This window comes from Bombus terrestris, chromosome 14, assembly GCF_910591885.1.
Source record: "Bombus terrestris chromosome 14, iyBomTerr1.2, whole genome shotgun sequence".
Taxonomy (NCBI): Eukaryota; Metazoa; Arthropoda; class Insecta; order Hymenoptera; family Apidae; genus Bombus; species Bombus terrestris.
This window is the reverse complement of record NC_063282.1, coordinates 3,422,999-3,449,800: the sequence shown is the minus strand read 5'-3', so window position 1 is coordinate 3,449,800 and position 26,802 is coordinate 3,422,999. Positions and strand designations below refer to the sequence as shown.

At 38.7% G+C, this 26,802-nt stretch overlaps 3 protein-coding genes across 3 annotated transcripts; 2 read left to right on the top strand and 1 right to left on the bottom strand.

Moving 5' to 3' along the window:
* The first annotated feature begins 298 nt into the window (after window positions 1-298).
* On the top strand, window positions 299-2,648 carry LOC100648373 (protein LSM12 homolog). The gene is made up of 4 exons (XM_003400498.4): window positions 299-464; window positions 993-1,369; window positions 1,435-1,522; window positions 1,586-2,648. Exons 1-4 carry the CDS (start codon window positions 344-346, stop codon window positions 1,609-1,611), a joined length of 612 nt encoding a protein of 203 aa, XP_003400546.1. The 5' UTR covers window positions 299-343; the 3' UTR covers window positions 1,612-2,648.
* On the bottom strand, window positions 2,644-12,489 carry LOC100648999 (NACHT and WD repeat domain-containing protein 2). Its single transcript, XM_003400504.4, has 26 exons — window positions 12,387-12,489; window positions 12,215-12,303; window positions 11,774-11,890; window positions 11,480-11,683; window positions 11,262-11,406; window positions 10,689-10,914; window positions 10,429-10,627; window positions 10,127-10,369; window positions 9,658-9,855; window positions 9,278-9,417; window positions 8,609-9,211; window positions 8,402-8,507; window positions 8,169-8,341; window positions 7,875-8,094; window positions 7,601-7,813; window positions 6,980-7,181; window positions 6,784-6,907; window positions 6,355-6,708; window positions 6,056-6,274; window positions 5,834-5,980; window positions 4,925-5,130; window positions 4,658-4,857; window positions 4,391-4,560; window positions 4,176-4,334; window positions 3,921-4,110; window positions 2,644-2,924 (listed from the first exon to the last, which is right to left on the bottom strand). Exons 1-26 carry the CDS (start codon window positions 12,487-12,489, stop codon window positions 2,778-2,780), a joined length of 5,097 nt encoding a protein of 1,698 aa, XP_003400552.2. The 3' UTR covers window positions 2,644-2,777.
* Window positions 3,318-26,802, top strand: LOC100647637 (transformation/transcription domain-associated protein). Its single transcript, XM_003400492.4, has 11 exons — window positions 3,318-3,937; window positions 13,209-13,388; window positions 13,502-13,801; window positions 13,890-14,084; window positions 14,780-22,543; window positions 22,720-24,078; window positions 24,181-24,355; window positions 24,430-24,661; window positions 24,848-25,490; window positions 25,599-25,812; window positions 25,885-26,802. Exons 2-11 carry the CDS (start codon window positions 13,263-13,265, stop codon window positions 26,226-26,228), a joined length of 11,352 nt encoding a protein of 3,783 aa, XP_003400540.1. The 5' UTR covers window positions 3,318-3,937; window positions 13,209-13,262; the 3' UTR covers window positions 26,229-26,802.

Here is a 26,802-nt window from a genome sequence, read left to right as displayed (position 1 = left end):
TATCCTTTCCAAAATTCACCTCAAAGGAAAAATTCGTCAAAAAACATTGACAAGAAGGGTTTATAATACAATAGCGGGATTCTAATCTTAATCATGCGTTCTTAAAAAAGCAAACTACTGTTGTAAGACTTCTCACCTCATTTTTTATCACAGCGCTAAACTTTTATTTGGCAATAAATTAGCAACACGTCTCTTTTGTTTTGAAATAAGATTGTTTTCTCTTTGGAAAGATTCAGATCGGTGACCAGAGTGGAAATGGTGCAAGTGATACAAATTTCGAGGGACATTTGAAATCAGAACAGATGGCGATAGGGAGTCCGCGGTTCTAAGTTCGTAGTGAAAAATGGCCGGCGCCAACGATTGTTTCAGCATCGGGAGTACGGTGGCCTGTAAAACCTGTTACAAGGAGGAGATCGAAGGCGAGGTGTTAGCATTCGATCCACAAACTAAAATGCTAATCCTAAGTATCCTTTTCTCATAAATTCGCTTAAAGTAACATTCTTCCCGTAAACTACATGTATGCAGCGCTCATCCGTCGCTCGTTTAACATTGCCGCAGTGTAAATAACTTTCGAGCTATCTATGATAGGTTTTGTGAATTTTAACGAACGACCACTGAGGTACGTTTCGTGTTTTCACACGGGAAACGTGCAATACCGCTTGTCAATTATTTGATCATCATCTAACCAACTACACGAAGTCAGGTTAGTTTCGTCATTCAATCAACCATGCTGGATTTTCCGTTGCTTTTTATTGCTCTGCTTATATGTTCTTTAACGTATTTTCACGTTTCACACGTAAACTTTCACTTTCATTTCTCTTCATGATTTAGGAATAAAAATATTTTTACTATTATGGGAAATGTTAGAAAACCATGCTTATAACCTGAGAATTTATTTTGTAGCCAGGTGACCTTATGATTGGAATATATTTATACTATGTTTGATTTTCACATTTTGTGGTAACAATAATTCCTTAACTGACGCTTACCAGAATGTCCGTCATCCAGTGGGTCACCATCATTAAACGATGTACACATAGTAAATTTATCCTTGGTATCAGAGGTCCAAGTAAAGCGGGAAGTTAGCCCTACCACTAGCGAGCCACCACAAAGCCTTAATTTACAAAAGCTGAACAGAAGAGTACGTAATCAAATTGAAGAGAAGAAAAAACTGGTAATGGCTCTGCAGGCCGGAGTATCTCCAGAGGGACAAAAACTCTTCAGTACTATATCAAAAACCATCCCAGAAATTACGTGGAATGGACCAAATATTGTTGTATTTGATAATGTCACAATCAGACCACCATATAAAGTTGACAATGTTCATGGAAACATAGAATCTGGAGCATATAAACACGTAAAGAAAGTGGTAAGTGATTTAAAAAAGTTGAATATGACAATTTGCTATAACCTGCATGGTTTTCAATCCTACAGGTTGAAAAACACATTAAAGATACGGAAGCGTCGCAACAGGCACAACAACAGCGGGAACAACAACAACAGCAACAGAAGCAAAAAGGAGGTGCGATGCAATAAAATTTCAAAAAGGCCCTATATCAGAAATAAAGCTACCATGCTTTCACAGAAGTTCCAGTCTTTGAGGAAAAGTAGGAAATGACGATAACGAGATACTAAGAAATTAAGAAAAAAAGTCACTGCAAAACTACTACATAAGCCTATCAAGAGAACCAGCATCACAGATTAAGTTCAAATTTATTTGAATGAAAACGCATTTCACAGGAATCAAATGTGAATCGATTATCGAAATTTTAAACGAGTATCAAATGTTTTGATAATATCGTATGAGCAGCATTTTCAAAATCAATAAAACACACCATACTAAACTTTTTAGTAAAGAGCATAATCTTTGACGAAGAATGCTGTTTATTGTATCTAACAAGCTGCCATACAACTTTAGGTTCTGCTGGAATTACATGTGCTCTGATGCAGGTGTGTTTTAGTTTAGTTTAACATTGTTATAAAATACGTTTAATAGTTGTTTACAGATTATTGATGTACATGATGGTAGCATAATTCGGTTGCCATGTGAATATCAACTTTTTTAAAAATACAAATCGATCGACGTGGTATAATTTAAGTCCGTATGAAACGGTTCAATATATTTTTAACTACTACACCACAAGTGGAAAAGTAACAAACGATCAACGAAAATTTTCATACGCGAAACATCCGACTTCAATACTGATTCAAATTTTACGTTCACTCGCTGATTGTAATATCATTTCTTTTTAATCGTTCATTATAGTACTGTCGATCTCTTGTAATTTGTGAACAAACAAACGAAGAGAAAAAAAAACATGATCGTCGCAATTCGTTGCAATTCATCGCGCCTGCGTCGGCACGAGACGTATTCGATCGCAATGTGACATTGTAAACTGAAAATGGATATCCCCTTGCATAAAGCAAGCCATAAAATTGTTATTTAAATGAAGACATCAAGCTTGGTTTGTGCAAGGGCAACCTATACCTGTAACGATATATTTACAGGTAATTTCATTTGCAATGATAAAATATAGAACTCGTCTCGTGCCCTTTACCTTTTGAACGCGGAAAGACAGAAGAAAAGAAAGAAAGATGATAAAAATTAATTACATAAAAAGACACAAATAAATGTAATATAAATTCTATTATTAACGTTTTACATTTATTATTCCTTGATCGGAGATTTCTACCAAAGAGACATACTATCGTGCTATATTACGCTATGTTATCTGTACTAAACAAATTTTCTATAAAAATAATCTATTCTATATTATTTATTCTACATTTTCGTCTAATTCCTGAATCGTTTCCGCAATGTTTGCATTTCGTATAATAGCACTCAAGTCGTGTGTTACACGAGCAATACGAGCAGCGGCTTTAAATTTAATAGCTACTCGTTGCTTCTCAGTTTTCTTTTTCCACTGAAATGGCGTTAAATTATGTATTAGTATTTTATTAAAGAAGCAGAAGATGCCTTTTTTTTATCACAAAAGTAAGATATAAATAATAAAGTTCTTCATTGTTTCAAAAGATGTAGAAACTGCAGGATACAATTTAATAATTCGAAAAGATTTGTATACCTTTCATAATACCAACTGTTGGTATTAATTCTCTATATATTTAATTTTATTTCCATATGTTTTTTGTATTTAATATTAGAACTATATTAATAAATTTAAAAAAGGCAACATATTTATCTGATAATCTTTATTAAATAAATCTGTTGTTAATCGAATAAAAAATTCACAATAATACTTTTGAAAATATATGTGGAATTGAAAAGTAACTAGATTTGATGCGCCACCTTTCTTGAAGCGAGAAAGAGAAAGGGAGAACATCGTGGTTGAGTGTTTTGAGTGAACGTTTTGAGTTTATTGCACTATACGCGTGTTCCGCGTGTAATTTTCTATTTTTCCTAATCAAATGAAATAAGGTAATTTTAATCGATTTTATTGAGAATTGATTAAAATTTGAATTTCATAAAACAATACCCAGGCCTATACACAGAAATTACGACTAATTTCGCTTTTGAGCGGGACATTATAACAAGCGAAATTTTGATAAAATCAACTGTAAATAAGCATAGCAAAGTGTTTTAAGTTCTATCAGAGTTATTTATTGAACGCTACGGGTTTATAAAGGCCGATAATAATATTTAAATAATCTTAGTGTTCGATGCGGCAAGTGTTTATCCTAACCTATTTCCAAAGTTGACAAACCAGTGACTGGAATAAATTCTCTATCGAGCATTCTCGATCTTAATATTTAAAAAAAGATTAACAATAAAAGGGTACAAGATAAAATCAATGGGGAACACAAATTATTCTTCCATATGTGCAGTTTCTACAATCTCTTTAAAAACACGTTTCGTTTGTTTACTAGTGTGATAATATTTGTGTGTGCAGTTGTTTACTTACGTTTTCATCGCGAGATGGTAAGTTTGCAATGTACTCCTTTATTTCTTCCTTTTTAGGATCTGCTATAGCTAAAACAGATACACAACCATCTACTGTTCCTAAGACTATACTCTTACCATCATAAGTGCTATCGATAGCACTCAGTTCTGCTTGAACTCTGTAGTTTGCTATAATTTCACAGTCTGATGATCTATGAATGAAATACATGATGGAGGTTTGCATATTTTCTTCTTAATTTAATCTTTATCTATTTACCTAAATACACGTATAGTTTTTCTTCCACTATGGTAATAAAGAACATATTCATCAGTGCGGTTGAACATAGATATTACAGTGAAAACACCCTCTGCAACTTTTGGAATATATGTTTTTACAGTAGTTCCTTTTTTCAATTCTAGGAGCTCTAAACCACCTCTAAAATATCAAAATCATTAAAACTTCTTTTTGAAATTGCTTTAAATGAGAATTACCTGCTAGGTGCGTATAAAGTATATTTCCCATCTCTGCTGATATTTCCACTCCATTTGGGAATCGTACGGATAATTTTCTTTTTATTTATGTCCAAAATGGTACCTTTGTCAGATCCAATGATTCCTATCCAGTGTGGTTTATTTGGCATTGGAGTGATACATGAAATATCCTATCAAAAAATTATAAATTATATAGAATTACTTATTCTATGTATAACAAAAATGAAATACTATTTTCCTTTTCTTTTTTTTACATAATATTCTTACTTTGAACCCTGGTAATTTTATTGGAATTTTACTTATTAGCGCTCCAGTATTTGCATTGTAAATGATAACACAATCCCTGTTGCCTTTATCAGCTGCTGGAGCAATCAGAAAAGAATTGTCAGAAGTCATCACAACATTTCGAAATGATGTACCTGTGTGACTTCTGACCAAATATTCCAATGTAAACGTAGTCTTTCCATCTATTAATTATGATCAGTTATTAATACCTTTAATGACCCCTAAATATTCTATCAATTAACATTATACCGGGAATAGTTCTCATAAAAAGAGTAGCAGTGATTTTCATGCTTTCCACTCCTGCAGGATTTTTCGGCCTCGAAACGGCTATAAATTTAGACGAATTTTCGACCAATGTCAGCTGCCTCACGTGCTGCTGTTCCTCTTTGAACAACACCTGTTCCGTAATTCTGTTCCATATTAGTATATTACCTGATTCTGTCGATACGATATATCTGAAATAAAGAAGCATGTCAGGTTTCATGGATTAGTCGTATAGTATCATTGATTTGCCCGGAAAATTCATAGCGAAATTTGAAATATCCTATTAAAATAATACAAACTATAGAGAAGTCTGTACTCTATATGTAAATAGTATGAGATACTATTATTTTTCTTTCTTTAATCGCTTTAATATCTTCGCCGTGTCTTTCGACTGAATTATTTTATTAAGTAATCTATGCATTGTTTGCGTCAAATCAGTTTTCCATCCCTTCTGACTATAAAACATTTTAAGCAAATGTTAACCATTAGAAAATGTTTAGTTCAAAGAACTAGAAAACATACGAAGACAGTTGAACTATGTATATGTAATTAATAAAGCTGTGGAATAAGATATCAGTCAGAGATCGACAATTCTTGTCGAGGCGAATTGTTTTCATCGAGACACGTGATATCGTCTTATCGAAAAATATTTCCTTATCGAGAAACGAGGCCTTTGTTATTAACGAATTCCAGACATTCCTCTATGATTATTGCACTTAATCAGTTCGCGTGAAAGCGGCATTTATCTGAATTAAATGTCTTGCCGTTTAACAGAGATTTATTACGAGCCACCTTTTTCAATCTCATAAAATGCATCGCGGTATCGAACACATTAAATCCTTGCCAAAAACGCCACGAAATTTCTGAACAAGTAATATTAACGGTTATACCAACTTTCCATCGTGAGTTATGCAGGCGTGAGTGACAATTGCTCCCAAAGGACTGTCCGCCAATTTCGAGATCAGTCTTCCTGTTTGTAAGTCCCAAATTCCTACACAGTCTCTTGTCACCGTTACTGCTAAATTACATTCTTCTGCCAAGCTTTCAACGTAATTGAAAATACTATAAGTAAAAAGGAGATCGATCCATTCTGCGATCACGATAAAACGTTAATACCTTATCATATCAATCTGCAACTCGTGTCTGTCTATTACATGAACCTGCTCGAAGATATTATTTATGTTCCATACTTTCACGCTTCTGTCGATGCTCGATGTTACGACGCTGTTCCAATTTCCAATGGTCAGCGCTTCCAGTCGAATAATCCTCGCGAAATGAGCATCCAGGATCTTCACCAATTCAGCTGTTTCAAGATTCCACACGTATAAATTTTTTCTACGAAAATAATAGCTTTTGTTTCTTTTTTTTTCTTTCTTTTCTATTAACGCAGTCGTTTAATTCATAGTAAAACACACCTTACACCGGCGACGGCGTAATTCTTGTTGCCACTGACCATGATCGAATTCGAGCACATCATCTTCGTGCTGATGTTTCGAACTCCGTTGGGCAATATAAGGACGTATGCGTCGCTCTTACTTTCTAAGAACCACACGATGAAACCATTGGCACTTGTGGCTAGGAGCATCTCCTCTTCCCTGTCCAATTTCAATTGCAACAAGTATTCCACATCGTCGTTGAAAGCTCTGGGCATGTCGAAAACTTTCTCCCATTGAGAGGACGTTTCATCGCTGATGTATTTCGTGACTCGATAATCTCCTTTAGTTGTACAAGCGTATAAAACTTGTTTGTTATTGGTCATTACCATAACGCTGAAGGATAGACGTTAAAGAAGAGAGTTAAGGTTGATTGGAAGAGAATTAAAAATGATTTAATCGATGATTCACCTATGGAAATTTAAGGGCTCCAGTGATATCTTTTTTCTGTAGGTATGCAAAAGCATATTGGTGTCTTCCATGTTTCCAGACCAGAATACTATTCTATAATCATCCAGATTCGTGTGTTCCACGCCTATTTAGAGAAGCATGTATTATTTCAGGTGTTTCCATTATTTCAAAGATGGCACATTATCATTGCACTCACATAAAATTGGCCATTTGTTAGAATCCTCCGGATTCGTGTGTGTATCTAGTAGATTTCCTCGTAAGTCGAATCTACACCAACCTAATTTACCATAGACGAAGAAGAACTGATTCATCAGATGTACTCCGCACACTGGTTCCTCATTTGGAAGAGGATTATCGATAATAACGAACTCGCTCGTCAGGGTATTTAACACGACGCTCTGTTAAAGAGAAACACTTGAAATTCTTTTGTATTTTGTGACAAAGTAACTATGCGCTATTGTACCATCGATATTTCATGTAAAGAAAGGAATAAAATACCAAATAATCGATTTACTTACAACTAACAGCCCTTCCGCGAGAGAATTAAATATAGTGCTATAAATTGCACGTTTTAGATACTGTCGTACGCGAGAACATTATTATTAATAAGTCACTATTAAAAACATTAAAGTGCATCCCCTTTCAAAAGTCCATGATTTACATATTTACATGAAATATCGAATCCGTATTAAGAATAGAATGCGGCCTAGGACTAGAAATACAAGAAATTTTGACAATGAAGAATTGCACAATTAAATTCCCAGTTTTTAATTCTCAACTTTTTTTTCACTTCGTTTCAGGAAGGGCAAATGGATACCTGATTATTAGTGGTAAACGCAGCTGCGTATCTATTATCAGGACTGAGAACTAGGTGTTGCATAATTCCCTCAACACCAGGATTTACATCCCTTGCCATGTCGCTGGTGCTCAGATCCCAGGTGATGAATCGATTGGATATCGAGACGACGTACCGGTAATCCGACGTTAGGCAAAAGTCAAACACGGCGAATTGATGGCCCTCCAGCGAATACTGAAAGGTTTACGAGATCAGGAGAACGTTTTCGTTTAATCGGCCGGGTTTGTTCATGTACTTTTAACGGTCCTCCAGGAGTATGTAGACAATGATAAACCGGAAGCAGGGCGCAATCCTTGGCGCCGTCGTTATCACACGCTCGAAGCAACATCTTCACGTTCACGTTCCCACCAATTTCTGGCAATAATCGACCTATTAGTTGAGGTGCGAGCATATCTGGATGGGATCCCAAAATTGCACCTCCTAATCTGAGCGCATCTGCAACCAGCATAAGTTCCCTGGAGCAGAAATTGACGCTTTTGATTGAAAATCGCTGAAAATCCAATTATTTTACTTCGATTTTTCAATTCACCTGACGATATTTTGATCGTCGATGAAATTACAGGCATCTTCGAAATCCGAAAGCACTGCTTGCAACGGGCAAGAGCTTAGTTTGGCATGCAGCCACTCGTAGTTGAACAGAACGTTCTCGAACAGATCATTGAAACGTCGTGATCTGACCAAATGGAAAGGTAGTTCACCGAACTGAAATTGGAAATATATTACCTTTCGTAGAAAGCAATTGGAGACATCAAGGTGTTATACCTTTCTGAGATTGTATCTAGTGATTGTCCCATCTTTCGAGTAAAATGCCAGAGGTTGTTCCGGTACTTTTCTATCTGCCACTCCTTCTTTATCCGCCAAATTAAACCTATAAATTCACCTTAATTACGTTAAAGTGCAGAGAAATATTTTGCAAAGTGTTTGCCAGATAAGAATACTTGAAGAATACCTTCAAGGAGATGGATCTACCTGTGTCTCTGAATTTCAGTGTATTTAAACGGCTTGGGTCGCCCACCACCCCAAATGCCAAGATAGTAATCAGCGATCATGGAATGGAAATACATGGCCATGTTCATATTTTTGAAGTATCTTTCCTTAGCGGTGTCTCTAAATTGTCTGTGGTACCAATTAAGGACACTGACACCATCAGCTTCTCTTTCGCTCAAATAATTAGGCAAATCGTTTCGTATCCTGGTCCAGAGCAAAGGTGGAATTCTTCTGACTGGTGGTAAATGATACTGATAAACGTCATCTAACACCTTGTCGTCCAAGGAGATCAGATCTTCGAGCTCAGACTCTGATAAACCTGACTTTGCAGCAGTGATGTAAGCCAGCGCATGGAATACTAGAATTTTTCCATGCTGTTTCTCTATTCTTTCAAAAAGCATCATAATACTGTCCATCACTGTGCACGTTAAATGAGTATCCGCTGGTTTAGTGTAGCTTCTCCATCTGCAAATTTCTGCAAAGACCAGCTTTACGAAGATTGGTAAGGAGCACTTGGATATAGCGTTCGCCACGAGACGCCATTGATAGTTGTTCAAGTCTCTGTGAGCTGTTTTCATCCACATCCTGTGAAAATCAGAATGTATTCGAAATATCGCTGAGATATTACATTTTCATAATTTCTCTTGCTACCTTATCACTTCCATAGCAAGATCCTCGCCAAGAGCGACGACTTCGATGAAGTTCTCCTCGGTGTCTATCATCCTTCGTAGTAATTGATAATCTCGAGAGATCACCGGGTTTGATTCTTCAGCCGCGCAAGATAGAATCATCTAAAAAGTCCTCGATAATGTTATTCGAATATCAATTGATCTGTGACCAGTGGACTACAGGTGTTTATGCAAATTCATATTTTTATTGGCGCAATCAAAAAATGGAACCTACTTAAGTTCTTCCCACCCACCAGAATATCATAGTGTGTACTTTTATATATTTTTATCCATCGTCTGCATCCTATACAGTTTTATATTTTTTAATCTCGCACGAATGAATAAACGTAGTCAGTATCGTACCTTGCAATTTAATGGAAGTCTAGTAGGCAACCAAGATAGCTTATTTCCTTGTACTCCGGTTAATTGATCGACGCTGTCCAGGAATAGTAAAATCGGCTGCTCAGTTGTAGCTAAAGTTAGTAGATACTTAAAGTAAGCAGTCAGCGGCACCAAATCGTCAGGAATTTCATCAAAGGGTAACATGAAGTTGTAGGAGATCTACGAGGAAATATCGCCATTACAATTATTTCGTCGCTTGATATACATATATAAAATATTACAATAAAACTTCATTCGTTATGAAATTTTTTATCATTTATAAACAATATTTTAGACAAGAAGACAAAATTTTAGTCATTTATCTAGACGTGAAATTTTGATATCTCAACAAGAAATCATAAATGGTAAAAGAAATCAAGAAAGAACCTGTTTGTTCCTCGGTAGGTTCAGATGAATGAAATTTTACTGTTACGATCATTCAGCTACTTGCTTGTTGACAAATGGAAATCAGCGTGGGTGTCAGCGCACTGCTGTCTGGTGTAGTTCCAAGGAATCGAATTATGTTGATTGGTTTTCTGCCAGTGAGCCACGCGCTGCTCGTCAATCCTGCGCTCTTTGCTAACAGAGACGTTTTCCCACACCCACCTTCTCCGTACAATACCAAAGGCTTGTCACTATCACCTAACATGTACTCTTTGATTCTCTCCAATGTATCTTCTCGGCCGTAGAATACCTGAAGAATTTTTTATTTAAATCATATTATTACCCTGAAAAAGTTTTTAGTAAATTTACCTTCACAGAGTTATTACAGGCGTGCAAATGTTGCAAAATTTCTGTTATGATCTGCCCCTGTGCTGAACTGTCTTCTTTTCTCATGGCACGATCCACAAGCTTCACTATGTTTCGATAGAAATGAGTTATAAAGTGTTGAAGGTACTCGCTATGGGTTTCCGTGTCCAAACCTTCTCGACCAATCCATTCTACCGTGTACCTTTAAAGAAAATGCGAGGAAAATGAATTCAAAGACGTAATTATGCTTGAGAGATAAATACCTTTGCAGGTTTGTAGTTTCGATTTTGTCCGGAAGTCTTTCGTCCCTCAAATTCGCCAGCAACTTGGAAGCCTCGTTATCTAAGCTTCTGTTAGCGATGTCCAAGAATAAATTGGCTTTCCTTAAGTTTTGTAGGTTGATGTTGTTGATGTATCGTATGTACGCCAGGCAATGGTTTTTAGTATTTTTCACGTTCAAGATACCGTTGATCACTTCCCTTTCAGTCACTGTTTGGAAATAAAAATTCAACAATTTATTTAACCACTCGATGATTAGATTTCTTCAAATTTATGAGGGATAACGTCACAGGCCAAACTGATCGCATAATTCCACTTTCGATAAACCTATCAGTCCCCCAATGTCCAGGTACATAGTTACTAACGTTCAACAAGAGAAGTTTTATTTTCATAAATTTATTTAAGAAGGTAGGATAAATAGTTGGAAATTTAAAAAGGATGAGAAGCGAAATAATGTTTATAATTGTTATTCTTCTACGCATTTTTATTTGTGGAATTAATCAGCAGGAATTCGAGCATTAAGAAGTTAGCGTAATCTATGCTTATGTTAGACCTACCTGACATAAAATAATTGTGCATGGTATCCTTGTCAAATTTCTCGGAATTGTACAAAGACTGTGCTCCTTTACGAAATAGCTTTTGCATTTTTACCATAGTGTCCCACCAAATCGCCTGGTCCTCTTGCTGCAGCTTTGGGATCCTCTGGATTATACAAATATTCATGTAATCTAACATTTCGCCACGTTGATTGAAGGTAACGAGAACATTCCATTACTTTGTTATTAAAATTTTTCAAGATAGACGATATCGGTTGCAAGATACTCGTAGGCGGAACTGCATTACTGTCCTTTTTGTACCATTTATCCAACAGACTGACGTCCATCCCTTGACCGTCCAATTCTGTCCTCAACATTTCCAATTCCGAACTGAGGACATACGTTGGAATGGGACGATAGCCATATTTCTGTCCCAGGAACACCTTGGAAGAATTTGAAAGATATGGTTTGCGCCATATGGTTCGAAAGTTAGGATTTATGGGATCGAATTAAACTCGAAAATTATATTCTACCACGAAGTTCGGGCCCATTGAAAGTCTCTGACAATTTTCTATTTCCCTCATACAGAGTTCCGTGGTCATATGATCGTCAGTGGCTTCGTCCCTTACACCCCATCTCATGTCAACCACCTGCAATCGAATTATTTAAATGATCCTCGTTTCTTTCTCTTGTACCAGGTTCCTCGGTTTAAATTTAGAACCTATCAGACTGTGGAAAAGTTTTGGCTGTGCGCGACAGGATTCGTGCCTGGTACGATAGAAATCAATTCCCTGTTCAAGGTCGACAGATTGCATTTATGTAACACAGATTTTGACACCCTTTAGTTATATCTATGACTATTCACGAGACACACGAATCTTTCGAGCATATTATACAAAAAAGAAAATACTTTCGATCTTTCTAAATTATTGTATTTGATCCAGGCTATGTAAATCTTACAATTGTTTATTTACCTGAAACTCCAATCCATGCTTTTCTCTGCAATAATCCTTCAGCTTTGGATAACACTGCGCCATTAATGTGTTTCGCTCCATCGCCGTATCTGAATCGCAATGTTGCTTATATTAAGAGAAAAAGAAAAAAGACAGAAAATAGAAGATTTACGATTAAAGTATCTCAACGTACCGGTGAAAGTGGAGCTGGTAAATATTCTGACGATTTTTGAGCTAACAGGTGGTAGGGACTTCAAGGATCCCGCGAAGATCGAGTCAATAATAGTTTCGTCCATTTTTTTGTCTTTTTAATATTCTTCTTCTTTTTCAATTTACAAAAATCATTTCTCTCGTCATGCTTGAATCTCATCAGGTTCCCAGCAACATTGCAAGGGCACTGAGATCGTACCCAGGATTTCGTTGGCATTTATAGGCTGTGAGCATATATTCTTTCACCCCTAACATTTCTACGTACACTTCACCCCCTAGCCACGTAGACCAATCAACGAATCACGTTCTGTTTCTTTCTACGAATTTGAGTGCGCTTTTTCCCACTGAACACCTGAGAAATAATAATCAGAGAGGAACGTGCGATTAATTCGACGACTTTAATTAAAGTGGACGAGAGAAAACACTTAGGCGGTTGCCAGGGGTTGTTTGCACCGTTTAAAATGTTCAACGTTCCTCATTGATTTCAAGCAAACTATGCAGTTTACGTCCTACGGCTCTGAATAAGCTAATTCTTTACGTAAAACCATTTCCATGGATATTGTCCATCGATTGATTTGTTAAACAATTAAAAATAGCGATTTTCAAATATTCCAATATTTCCCTCTCAAAAAGTTAAGAACAGCGATTTAGAGTTCGACTTGCAGTTTCGCGCTTGCATTTTTAATGGAGCAGACTTTTCTTTCTATGAAATTAAAATTAGTGGTCTTGAACGAACGTCTTTTTAAGAAACTAAATACAGTGACGTTGAATGAAAATAAAACGTTCGAGTTGCAATTTTTCGCAGGTTTTCTAATGGACCAGAGTTAGCACAGATCCAACTTTCCATTGAGCAATCAAAATGGCACCACCGGACCCAGTAACGCAAATGAATACGTACAAATCGTACGTAACCATGTTGGCGGATCCAGTTTCAAAGGACGAGTTAAAATTGAAGGCCGCTCAAGAACTGTCGGAGAATTTTGAGGTATCGATTCACCCCTATACAGTCAAATTACATATCTTCTCTCTTTTTTTTTTTCTTTAAAAAAAAATCTCATTCAACGTCTTTTTATTCTTGACCACGTTAAATTATTACAGGTGATCATGTGCTCCTCGCAATATAAAACATTTCTCGAGCATATGATCAAAATTTTCTTAAAGATACTTCAAGAGGGAGAACCACATTTTATATCAGAGTACAACATCCAACAAGTGAGAAAATTGATTTTGGAAATGATACACAGATTACCTAGCAACGAGTATCTACGCCCGTACGTAAAACAGATTTTGAGTTTGATGTCGAAGTTATTGGAAACCGACAACGAGGAGAACGTTTTGGTGTGTCTGAGGATCATTATCGAACTGCATAAACAGTACAAACCGACTTTTAATCCGGAAGTAAGTACCTTTCTTTAAGATAAAAAGTTTTCCTATCAGAATTTTATCAGAGAAATTTTCACAAGGTCTTTAATTTTCTCTTTTATAGATACAATATTTTTTGCAATTCGTGAAATCGGTGTATAGCGAGTTACCAAAGAACCTGCCAAAAATATTCGAGCCTCGACCACCCTTGAGGGTAAAGGATTTGTCAGAAATAAATATAGAAGCACTTTTAAAAGAAACCTTCACGATTACTGCTATACAAAGCGAAAAAAAGGCTGCGGATGGTACTGTCGTTACTGTAAGTGACCATCAGGCGTTTTACTATCCATTAAAACGAAATAGACTGTGGTAAATACCAGGTATAAATACCTTTATAGGAGATTTCATAAATTCAACACTCGAACGGCGGAGACTGGATTCATTCTGGCTCGTGCAAATATTTTGCCTTTATTGGTTACATATTAGTTTCCTAAGTTACATTAATATCTTCGAAATTTTTGTGCCTCGATCTTGCTTTAGTTTCAATAGAGAAAAAGCTTTCAGTGACCTAAGAAAATCTTTAGCATAGAATTAAGATAAGAAATCATGGATACTAATGACTATTCTTGCATATTTTCCTAAAATGCAAGGAATTTGCTAATGATAAAGAATACGACTCATTTGAACATGGCTCAAGGAATGCTGGAGAATTAAATATATTTAATTATCACACGGAAGCCATAGAAGCCCTATTAGAGTCTTATGGGAGCTCTTCTTTATCGCATAAAATAAAATAGTTTCAACAACAACGATTCAGCCTCCGCCAGTCGAAGTTTGAAGATACAAAAATGTATATAACACACAGAAATATATAAAATATCCAAAACGTAGTACTCGATATAACATTTAGTAGATAAAACAAATCTCTACTTAAATTCTTCAATTATATTCACAAAAGTATAAGTATGTATGAACAATCACGGTCTAATCCCAAAATTAACTGTTTTCTTCCAGTACAATCTAATTCCCAAGGCGGTATTGTCGCTCAAGGTGCTTCAAGAATTACCGATCATAGTCGTACTTATGAACCAATTGTACAAACAGAACGTGCACCAGGATGTATCTGATTTCATCCCTCTCGTGATAACGACCATAACTTTGCAACCGAGTCCTCAGCATCGAGCCTCTCCTGGATTCAACAAGGAAGTGTTCGTCGATTTCATGGGTGCTCAGATTAAAACACTGTCGTTCCTAGCGTACGTCATCAGAGTTTACCAAGACGTAGTGTCTCAACACAGCTCGATATTGGTGAAAGGAATCCTAGGTTTATTCACGTTGTGTCCAATGGAAGTGGCGCATCTACGAAAAGAATTAGTAATTGCATCGAGACACATATTGGCCACGGATCTTCGGAACAAATTTATACCACATATGGAGTGTTTTTTCGACGAAGATATATTTATTGGGCGAGGCTGGACCACCCACGAATCTCTCAGACCTCTTGCATACTCGACCCTTGCGGACTTGGTTCATCATGTCAGGTTATTGTTACCATTAAGTGACGTGTCCAGAGCTGTACATCTTTATAGCAAGAATTTATTGGACCAAAGTCTTCCCACGGCCGTCCAGATGGTATCTTGCAAGCTGCTGATGAACCTAGTAGACACAGTAAGGCAAAGATCCGATGCTGAGAACAGTACTCAAGGAAGAGAACTTCTTATGAGGATTCTTTTAGTGTTCGTATTAAAATTCAAGACAATAGCGAAGATCTATATACCAATTTTGCGTAACAAGGCCAAGCAAATGACACCTCCTGGTCTAGATATCAAGACAGAGGACGTTAAACCAGCTGTTCCTGATTTGAACGAGGAGAAGGAGACTGGAAAGTCGAAATTCGGGTTTCCTTCTTCTCAAGCTATGAGCTACAACGTCGCTGATTATAGAAACTTAGTGAAAAGTTTGGTGCATGGAGCAAAAGCTATCACAGCGAACTGTATCAACAGCAAGACGGGTGAAGTGACCCAGTCTAATCAGTTTCAGACGAAAGAAACGTTGGTGTATATTAAATTGGTAAAATGGGCTCTGCCAGCACTGGATATTTACACGATAGGTCCTCCAACCATCGGAGCTGTCGCGCAACAAGGCAGGCCAGCCCAATCTCAAACAATTCGAACGAGAGAAGAGAAGGAAGTGTTAGAGCTTTTTGGAAACGTTTTTACTCAGATGAATCCACAAACATTCCAGGAAATATTCTCGACTTCGATCGACTACATGGTCGAGAGGATCTTCAAGAATTGCGCATTACAGATTATCGGAAGTGCCTTTCTGTCTAGTCCCACGATATCGTCTACATTCGCAACGATATTAGTCGAGTATTTATTAGAAAGAATGGGTGACATGGGATCCAACGTGGAAAGAAGCAATTTATACTTAAGACTTTTTAAATTAGTTTTTGGTAGCGTGTCGCTTTTCCCTGCTGAGAACGAACATATGTTGAGGCCACATCTGAATCAAATCGTCAATCGAGCCATAGAATTAGCCATGTCAGCGAAAGAACCTTACAACTATTTCCTTTTGTTGAGAGCTCTTTTCAGATCTATTGGTGGTGGTTCTCATGATCTCCTATATCAAGAATTCTTACCTTTGCTTCCTAATATGTTGGAAGGTTTGAACAGACTGCAGTCTGGCTTACATAGACAACATATGAAGGACTTGTTCGTTGAACTGTGTCTGACAGTCCCTGTGAGACTCAGTTCGCTTCTACCTTATTTACCGATGTTGATGGATCCTCTAGTTTCCGCGTTGAACGGAAGTTACTGTCTAGTCAGTCAAGGACTAAGAACTCTCGAATTATGCGTGGACAATCTTCAGCCTGATTTCTTGTACGAACACATACAACCTGTACGAGCTGACTTGATGCAAGCACTCTGGAGAACACTTCATAATCCTACTGACCAAGCTCACGTGGCTTTTCGAGTACTTGGCAAATTTGGTGGTGGAAACAGGAAGATGATGATAGAACCACAGAAACTCGAATACAACGATCGTGAGACTAATTCGCCAGCTATCGTCGTCTATTTCCAAGAACCCACAAAACCGATCGATTTCCCAGTGGAAAAAGTAATCGAGACCGCGTTCAACGCCTTGAAGTCTAACAACACGGATTCGTTTTATCGTAGACAGTGTTGGGAGGTGATCAGCTGCTACCTGGCTGCGTCACTGCGACTCGATGACACCAATGCTATTCTACATAAGCTGTTTATGCATCCCAGCTTCAAGGAAGGAAAAATTTCACATCAACGAGGACCGCACTATCAATGCCCAGACACTGTCGCGAGGAACGTTCAGCAGACAGCTCTGACAGGATTGTTTGTCGCTGCAGAAATTAAAGAATTAAGACATTCTGTATTAGGTACCGTGGTATCCATCGTCAGACACTACACTATGGTAGCCATAGCGCAGCAAGCTGGTCCATTTTGTTTAACTGGAAGACAAGTTCGTATGCAAGGTCAAGATCCTCTCGTTTTGATCGATGCTCTGGCTGTCATCATGGGCCACGAAGAGAAGGAATTATACAAATCAGGACATCTAGCTCTAGTTTTAATTCTCGAAACTGCGACCAACATTCTTGGCTCCAAAGAAAGAGCCTGCCAGTTACCTTTAATGGAATACCTGGCGGAAAAGATGTGTTCTTTGTGTTATGAGCGAGCCTGGTACGCAAAATTAGGAGGTTGCATCGCTATAAAGTTTCTTTTCGAAAGAATGGCGACCAAGTGGGTGTTGAATCATCTATTTGTATTCCTGAAGGCTCTCATGTTCGTGATGATGGATCTAACGGAAGAAGTCTCGAACGGTGCGATAGACATGGCGAAGGCAAATTTGGAGAAGATGCTGAGAGTATGCGTAAACCCTGGCATACAAGATGGTAACACGGAATTAATCGAGGCTCAAAATAAGAGTCTATACGAGGTTACCCATGAGCTAGTGAGACAGGTGACTTCACCACACACTTTAGTTCGAGAACAGGCCATGTCTTCTCTGCGATTGCTCGCTGAAATACAGAATAAAACAGTCACTGAAGTAATGGAACCACACAAAGAAGTTCTGGCAGACATGATCCCACCTAAGAAACATTTACTCAGACATCAACCAGCCAACGCACAGATTGGTTTAATAGATGGAAACACGTTTTGTACCACGCTGAATCCACGTTTATTTACGATCGATTTAACGGAGCACGACGTGTTCTTCCAAGAACTTCTAGCGCTCAGCGAGGCAGAAGACGCTAATCTGAATAAACTACCTTGTTATAAGTCTGTCTCGAACCTTATACCACTTAGAAAATCAGCTCTGAGGGCACTAGCCGCCTGTCATTACATCGTAACCTGTCGCGAAAGAATTTTCGGCGTTTTGTACAAAGCTTTGGAAAAACCGAACGCAGAACTGCAAGAGGCGGCCTTCGAGTGCATGCAAAAGTTCATAGCCGGTTTCCAGATCGACATGCAATCCGTCCACGCCATTATGCGACCTATGCTGTTAACCCTAGGCGATCATAGAAACCTCAGTCTAAACTGCGTTAAAAGACTTTCGTATTTAACGCAATTGTTTCCAAGTACGTTCAGCACTGCTCTTTGTGAACAACTGTTACAGCACTTGAAGAAGCTTTTGGAAAATCTAATTCAGGCACACAAAGGTATATCCAAGTCTGGTGAAAACGAACAAAAAATAGCCACCATTATAGGAATCTTTCACGAAATTCCTGCAGCCACTCCGATATTTATCGACATTCTCTGCAGACTCGTCTTGCAGACGGAAAAATCCTTAATGGTCGAAGTGTCCAGCCCATTTCGTATTCCTCTGATGAAATTCTTGCTACGATATCCAACAGAAACGCTCAATTTATTTTTACACGACAACAATATCAAAGATCAACAGTGGAGTAGGTACTTGGAATTCCTTATCAAACAAAAAGATGGAAAACCGTTCCGTGATGTGTTACACGGTAGCACGACCAGGTTAATTACCATGCTGCTTGCACATTCTCAAACCAATTCGAACTTGAGTCACAGTGAGAAGAGCGAGCTTCAGCACCAAGCTATAAAAATCATCGCTATCCTAATAAAATTCGACGAACAGTGGTTATCGACACAAAGTCAACTGGTAGGTGCATTGAAACAAATTTGGTGCAACGACGAATATCAAGCTTTGCACAAAAAGGTCGAGAGCGTGGAATATTGTCATTGGAAAGAACCGAAACTTATTGTAAAAATTTTATTACACTATTTTCGTCACCATCCTAACGACATCGATTTGCTATTTCAATTATTGCGAGCGACTTGCGACAGATTTATTCCTGATTTCCAATTCTTACGGGACTTCTTAGAACATACAGTGGCACAAGAATATACAGTTGAGTGGAAACGAAGCGCTTTCTTCAGGTTCGTTGATCATTTCCCTACGAACAATTTGTCCCAAGAACTAAAGGCTAATGTATTACAATTGATCGTAATTCCTTGTTTCGCTGTGAGTTTCGAACGAGGCGAAGGCACGAAACTAATCGGAGGAGCACCGATGCCGTATCAAGACAATCCAGAAAACGTAGTTTCCGTGTTCATCAGCAAGATCATCGACCCGGACAATCCATTCGGTTCAGCGGACTGTGTCCGAATTTCGTTACTTCAGTTTTCTTGTCTTCTAGTCGAACAAGCTTCTCAGCATATTCACGATGTCAGTAATAAGAGACAAGGTAATAAGTTGCGAAGGTTGATGACTTTCGCGTGGCCGTGTCTTTTGGGCAAGAACTGTGTCGATCCTACAACGAGATATCATGGTCACCTACTTTTAAGCCATATAATAGCAAAGTTCGCCATTCATAAGAGGATAGTTCTCCAAGTATTTCACAGTCTCTTGAAAGCTCATGCACTGGATGCAAGAAACGTAGTGAGACAAGCATTAGAGATTCTAACTCCAGCAATGCCCGTCAGAATGGAAGATGGTAACACGATGCTGACGCACTGGACCAAGAAGATCATCGTAGAAGAAGGACATTCCATGCAACAACTGTTCCATATTCTCCAATTAGTAGTCAGACACTATAAAGTGTACTATCCTGTCAGGCATCATTTGGTGCAGCACATAGTGAATTCCATTCAGAGGCTAGGCTTTAGTCCAACCGCTACTATAGAGCATAGGAGATTAGCCGTTGAATTAGCAGAAGTGATCATAAAATGGGAATTGCATAGAATCAAAGACGAAGCAGAGAGCAACGAATCTGGTGGAAACAAGACGATGGTGAGTTCTGTGAAACGACCTATAAGCGAAGATCCGACTGGAACCAAACGTATGACCGCTCAGACAGCGACAGGAAGTACAACTGTCCCTGTTATTTTACCTAGAATGGAACCAGGCTCTACCAAACCTATAGAAAGAGCTCACGCAGACGCTATCTTGAATTTTTTGCTTCGACTGGCCTGTCAAGTGAACGACGTTACCACGATTCATGGCAATCCAGGCGAACAACTCTCTCGACGCTGCGTGGCTCTGTTAAAAATGGCGCTAAAGCCTGACGTCTGGCCACAATCCTGTGATCTTATGTTAGGTTGGTTGGATAAGGTTTTAGCTAGCGTGGACAGCACTCAGCCCAATTATGGTAATATTTCAACAGCTTTAGAGGTCCTCACGTTTTTACTAGGTGTCATGAAAAGGGAACAGATCTTGTCAAGTTTTAAATCATTGCAACGAGGCATAGGCGCATGTATAGCGAGCAGCAATACCAAAGTCATTCGTTTGGTTCATGGATTATTATCACGTTTGATGACCATCTTCCCTGCAGAACCGACTTCTTCCACGGTCGCTTCCAAATACGAGGAACTAGACACTTTGTACACTACTGTTGGCAAATTTATCGTTGATGGTTTGGCTACGTACGAGAAGAACACCACGGCTACTCCAAGCACGTTGTTCGGAACTTTGATGATGCTCAAGGCAGCTTGCACGAATAATCCGAGTTACATAGATAGATTGATAACTCCGTTCATGAGAGTTCTTCACAGAATGGCCAAGGATCATCTACATTCCGCTCAAGCGGATGCTAATCCAGTTGGCAGCGAATTGTTAATATTAAGCTTGGACCTCGTGAAGAATCGTGTAGTGGTGATGGGCGTGGAAATGAGGAAAACGTTCATAGGCTCGATTCTAGTCGGTTTGATCGAGAAAACTCAAGACATAAAAGTAATGAAAGCAATCACGAAGATGCTCGAAGAGTGGATGAAGAATAAAAACCCTATCGCCATGAACCAGGCGCCCAGTCTGCGAGAGAAATCAATTCTGCTGGTCAAGATGATGCAGTATGTAGAGAAACGTTTCCCTGATGATCTAGAATTAAACAGGCAATTCTTAGAGCTGGTTAATTATATTTATAGAGACGAAACTCTGAAATCCTCTGAACTAACGTCGAAATTAGAGCCTGCATTTTTATCCGGTTTAAGATGCGTTCAACCTCAGATACGAGCCAAGTTTTTCGAAGTGTTCGATGGCTCGATGAGAAGACGGCTTCATGATAGACTTCTATATATCATTTGCAGCCAAAGTTGGGACGCGATTGGTCCTCACTATTGGATCAAACAGTGCATTGAATTGCTTCTTGTCACTGCTAATTCGACCACTCAGATTCAAATGTCGAATCAGGATACCTTGTTACCGAGTATAACTTCTGTAATAAACATGGCAGACAGCGAGGAGCACAAGAACTTCATAATATACAGCTCTATAAAAGAAGAACCTCAGGACATCTCTGAAACGGCTGATGTAAAAGACGAGATTCTGGATATGGATCTATCTAACATTGATTCTACGACTGTCCCAGAGGAAATCATCACTACCGGGAAAGCAACGTTGACGCAGTTGATCGCTAAACAGGGTGAATTTATAGAGTACGCCAAGAAGATCAGAACAGAGCAATTATTATTAGCTACGGCGCAACTTTGTCACATGGATACGAATTTGGCGGAACGTGTTTGGCTGGACACTTTCCCGAGGATTTGGAGTATTTTAGACGAACATCAGCAAAGCATCTTGACAGTTGAGATCGTGCCATTTATCTGCAGCGGCACCCACGTCATCCAGAAAGATTGTCATCCAAGTGCTATAGCCACGTTCGTCGAAGCAATTTCTCATTGTAATCCACCAGTGCCTTTGCGGCCAGCTTTAATGAAGTATCTGGGCAGATCTCACAATCTCTGGCACAGGATGACACTAAGTTTGGAACAAATGGCGTTCGACAATGGGAATAATCAATTCAAAATTAAGAGAGAGACAGATTGCTACGACTTTGAACCTGATAACAGTCCCCATTCTGAGATCCTGGATTCACTGTCTGATATGTATTCCTTGTTGTGTGAAGAAGATATGTGGTCGGGACTCTGGCAGAAACACGCTCATTATAAGGAAACTTTACAAGCCACTGCGTTAGAACAACAGGGATTTTTTGAGCAAGCACAGGGTGCTTATGACGTAGCGATGACAAAATTTAAGCAGGACTATGTGTCGACACCAGCACCGTTTAAAATACAAAGGGAAGCCATGCTTTGGGAACAGCACTGGATAAGATGTGCAAAGGAGTTGAACCAATGGGACCTGTTATTGGATTATGGAAGTAAGAAGGCGGAGAAGAATCCTTTTTTGATTCTTGAAAGTTCTTGGCGTATTCCTAATTGGGCTATGATGAAGGAGGCGCTTGCTCAAGTGGAACATAATTGTCCGAAAGAGATGGCTTGGAAGGTAAAATGTATTGGGTTGGCAACTAATTGGATTGGCATTACCACCTAATGACAAAATCCGCAATCACTTAGTTGCCAACCCAAGACTTTTAATTCATTCCATCATACATTCAAACACGCGATAATATTTCTTAGTACGTACAGTAAAATGATTTTTGAAAAATTATATATTTGCAGGTGAATCTGTACCGAGGTTTCCTAGCGATATGTAACAGCGAGGATCAGCACCTAAACGCAGTGGAACGATACGTAGAACTAGCATCTGGTTTATGCATGCGTGAATGGCGTCGATTACCTCACATCGTGAGCCACGTCCATCTACCATTGCTACAAGCAGCTCAACAGATCATGGAGCTTCAAGAAGCGATGCAGATTCACCAAGGACTATTACACGGAAGAAGCACGTCGTTGCACGATATGAAGGCTATCGTGAAAACATGGCGAAATCGATTACCCGTAATAGCCGATGACTTGAGTCATTGGTCGGACATTTTCACCTGGCGTCAACATCATTATACGTTCATCTCAAGTCACTACGATTCGCAACAAGACCAAACGACCAATCACTCGATGCTTGGTGTCCACGCTTCCGTCCAGGCAATCATTCACTTTGGCAAGATAGCCAGGAAGCATAATCTATGTGGTGTGTGTTTGGATTCTTTGTCGAAGATCTATACGATACCCAGCGTACCTATCGTCGATTGCTTCCAGAAGATCAGGCAACAGGTGAAATGTTATCTACAGATGGCTTCGGTTAGTGGTAAAAACGAGTTGCAAGAAGGGTTAGAAGTCATTGAATCAACAAATCTGCGTTACTTCACTAAAGAGATGACTGCAGAATTCTATGCTTTGAAAGGCATGCTGTTGTCACAGATAGGTAGATCAGACGACGCGAACAAAGCCTTCTCAGCTGCAGTTCAATTGCACGATACATTAGTGAAAGCTTGGGCTTTATGGGGTGATTACTTGGAGCACATCTTCACGCGTGATGCACGCCAGATTTCTATTGGAATCTCGGCGATCACTTGCTTCCTTCACGCTTGCAGACACCAGAACGAATCCAAGTCCAGGAAATATTTGGCGAAGGTTCTATGGCTGCTCACTTACGACGACGATAAATCTTCTCTGATGGAAGCCGTAGAGAAATATGCTGTAGGTGTTCCTCCAATTCAGTGGTTACCTTGGATACCTCAGTTGCTGATGTGTTTGGTTAGACACGAAGGAAACGTGATTCTAAATTTACTGAGCCAAGTTGGGAGAATGTTCCCGCAAGCTGTGTATTTCTCCATTAGAACTTTGTACCTTACATTGAAGATTGAACAACGTGAGAGGTATAAGAGCGCGGAATTGGCTGCTGGAAAGAGTCAGGAAGGAGTGGAAGGTCGTGGAGCTGCGGGAAACGTGCAGCAACAAGGAGTACCTGAAACGGGACCAATTCGAGCCACGCCGCCCATGTGGAGGTGCTCGAAGATAATGCATATGCAGAGAGATATTCATCCTACTATTTTGTCTAGCTTAGAAGGCATCGTCGACCAAGTTAGTTATATAAATTATACTCTTTCTAAACTAGCTAGTCATAGCGTTAAAACAAATGAGAAATATGAATCAAGTGACTAATACCAAATTTTGATAATTCAGATGGTCTGGTTCCGAGAAACTTGGTACGAAGAAGTCCTAAGGCAGCTAAGACAAGGTCTAGCCAAGTGTTACGCGATAGCATTCGAAAATCGTGGGGCTGTGAGCGAAGCAACCATAACTCCACACACCTTGAACTTTGTGAAGAAGCTGGTCTCTACCTTTGGCATAGGAATTGGTGAGTTCCGACACTGAGTCTTTATAACTATCTAAACTCTAGAATCTGTTAAAGAAGGATTTTTCAAATCCCAGAAAATATATCCTCCTCTCAAAATGTGAACAACACGTTCGGCTCGGCGGCTTCAGAGTCTCTGGCACGCAGAGCTCAGGCTACCGTCCAAGATCCCGTTTTCCAGAAGATGAAGGGTCAATTCAAAAGCGACTTCGACTTCACCGTACCTGGAGCGAGATTACTGCATAACCTGATCAGCAAGCTGAAGAAGTGGATCAAGATTCTCGAAGGAAAGACGAAGCAATTACCAAAGTAAGTATCATTTTGTAGAAATCTGTATTAGGTTGTGTGATAAGTTTTTTCAATGTCATATTTTGTGGAATATTATAGAAAAATGAAAAATCATTCTTGTAAAAAATAGCAAATAAATTTATTGCACAACCTAATAAATTTCACCTCTGCTCCAAAATCTAAATCTATCAATTTAATATCAAACAGGTCCTTCTTAATCGAAGAGAAATGTCGATTTCTAAGTAACTTCAGCTTGAAAACTGCCGAAGTAGAACTACCAGGCGAATTTCTCTTACCTAAACACTCTCATTATTACGTAAGGATAGCAAGATTCATGCCAAGGGTCGAAGTTGTTCAACGACATAATACAGCAGCTAGAAGATTACGAATTCGCGGACATAATGGACGTTTGTATCCTTATTTAGTTGTCAATGATGCTGGATTGGGCGATGCAAGACGCGAAGAACGTGTCCTTCAATTATTGCGAATGTTAAATCACTACCTGGCTAAACAAAAAGAAACCTCAAGGAGGTTCTTGCACTTCACCGTTCCTCGCGTGGTCGCGGTTTCACCGCAAATGCGTCTGGTCGAAGATAATCCTGCTTCCGTTTCTTTGTTAGACATTTATAAACAAGGCTGTGCAAAATTAGGTATAGAACATGATGCGCCTATAGCTAGGTATTACGATAGATTGGCCACGGTACAAGCTAGAGGTGCACAAGCAAGTCATCAGGTGCTAAGGGACATACTGAAAGAAGTGCAGACAACGATGGTTGCCAAGACAATGCTCAGAGACTGGGCGGTGAAAACGTTTCCTGGCGCAACCGACTACTGGACCTTCAGAAAAATAGTAATATTACGCGTTCCAATCAATTGAAATTTAATTTTCCTATACTAAACAAGCACTATTGGATTGTTCCATGTACTAATTGATTCATTTCTTTTTTCATTTTTACAGTTCACTCTACAACTGTCTTTGACTTGTTTCGCGGAGTACGTGCTCCATCTGACAAGATTGAACCCGGATATGATGTACGTGCATCAGGATTCTGGTCTCATCAATATTGCTTACTTTAAGTTCGATGTTGATGATACCTCTGGCGAGCTAGATGCTAATAGACCAGTTCCCTTCCGATTGACACCAAATATTCTAGAATTCCTCACCAGTACAGGTCCGTGTAATTTATATTACTTTATTGTACTTATGAAGATTATAAAATATTTGAAGAATCATTTTTAATTAGGTGTATCTGGACCACTGACTGCGAGTGCAATTGCCACAGCTCGTTGCTTAGTACAACCATCTTTCAAAGTGCATACGATTCTTCGTGCAATTTTACGAGATGAAGTAATCGCGGATCATAATAAGAAACAAGAGGATGCTGAAAATTCATCGCAAGCTCCAACAGATATGAAAGGCGAGCTTCTGATAACGATGGTCACTCGAGCAGTGAACGCGATCGTTGGAAGACTGAACTCTTTGGCCAACTTCGATGGAACCGATAGTAAAGTCAGCACGTTGGTCGCTGCAGCCAATAGTCACGATAATTTATGCAGAATGGATCCGTCTTGGCACCCATGGTTGTAATCGAGTTTTCTTAAGATCTACTTGTGCTTCCAATGCGAACAAATATAGAGAAATTGATGGATGTGGGTGATTCTCATAATTTATGCAGAACTTGTATTATTGTTTGTACTAATTCAGTTTTCTATTGCGAGAAGCAGCTACAGTCATTGATATTCTCTATACTTTGGACATCTACTACATGTGTATCATTTTCTTCGTTTTTCCCCCTTTTTTTTTAAATTGCAATCGACTAGTTTCCATATAATTTTGGTCTCAAGACATACTGTACTAAGTTGTGTAAATATTACGCTGGAATGTATGGAATTATTTGTAAAGTATATGTTCGCGATTCGCTCGGAATGATCCGATTATTACAGTTTTGCATTGACTTATTTCAATCAATTTATCTTCTTGTATTACACATGTTTATATCATGTAAAAATTCTCAATTCGAGAATGTTCCATCTGTATCATTTACTGTACATACTACTTTTAAGTGTAATTTATAGTGATTTATCAAAAAGTGTTTATAAATCTAAAGAATGAGAAAGAAAAAGAGAGAAATAAATTATCTAAAATAACTACCTTTTCTCAA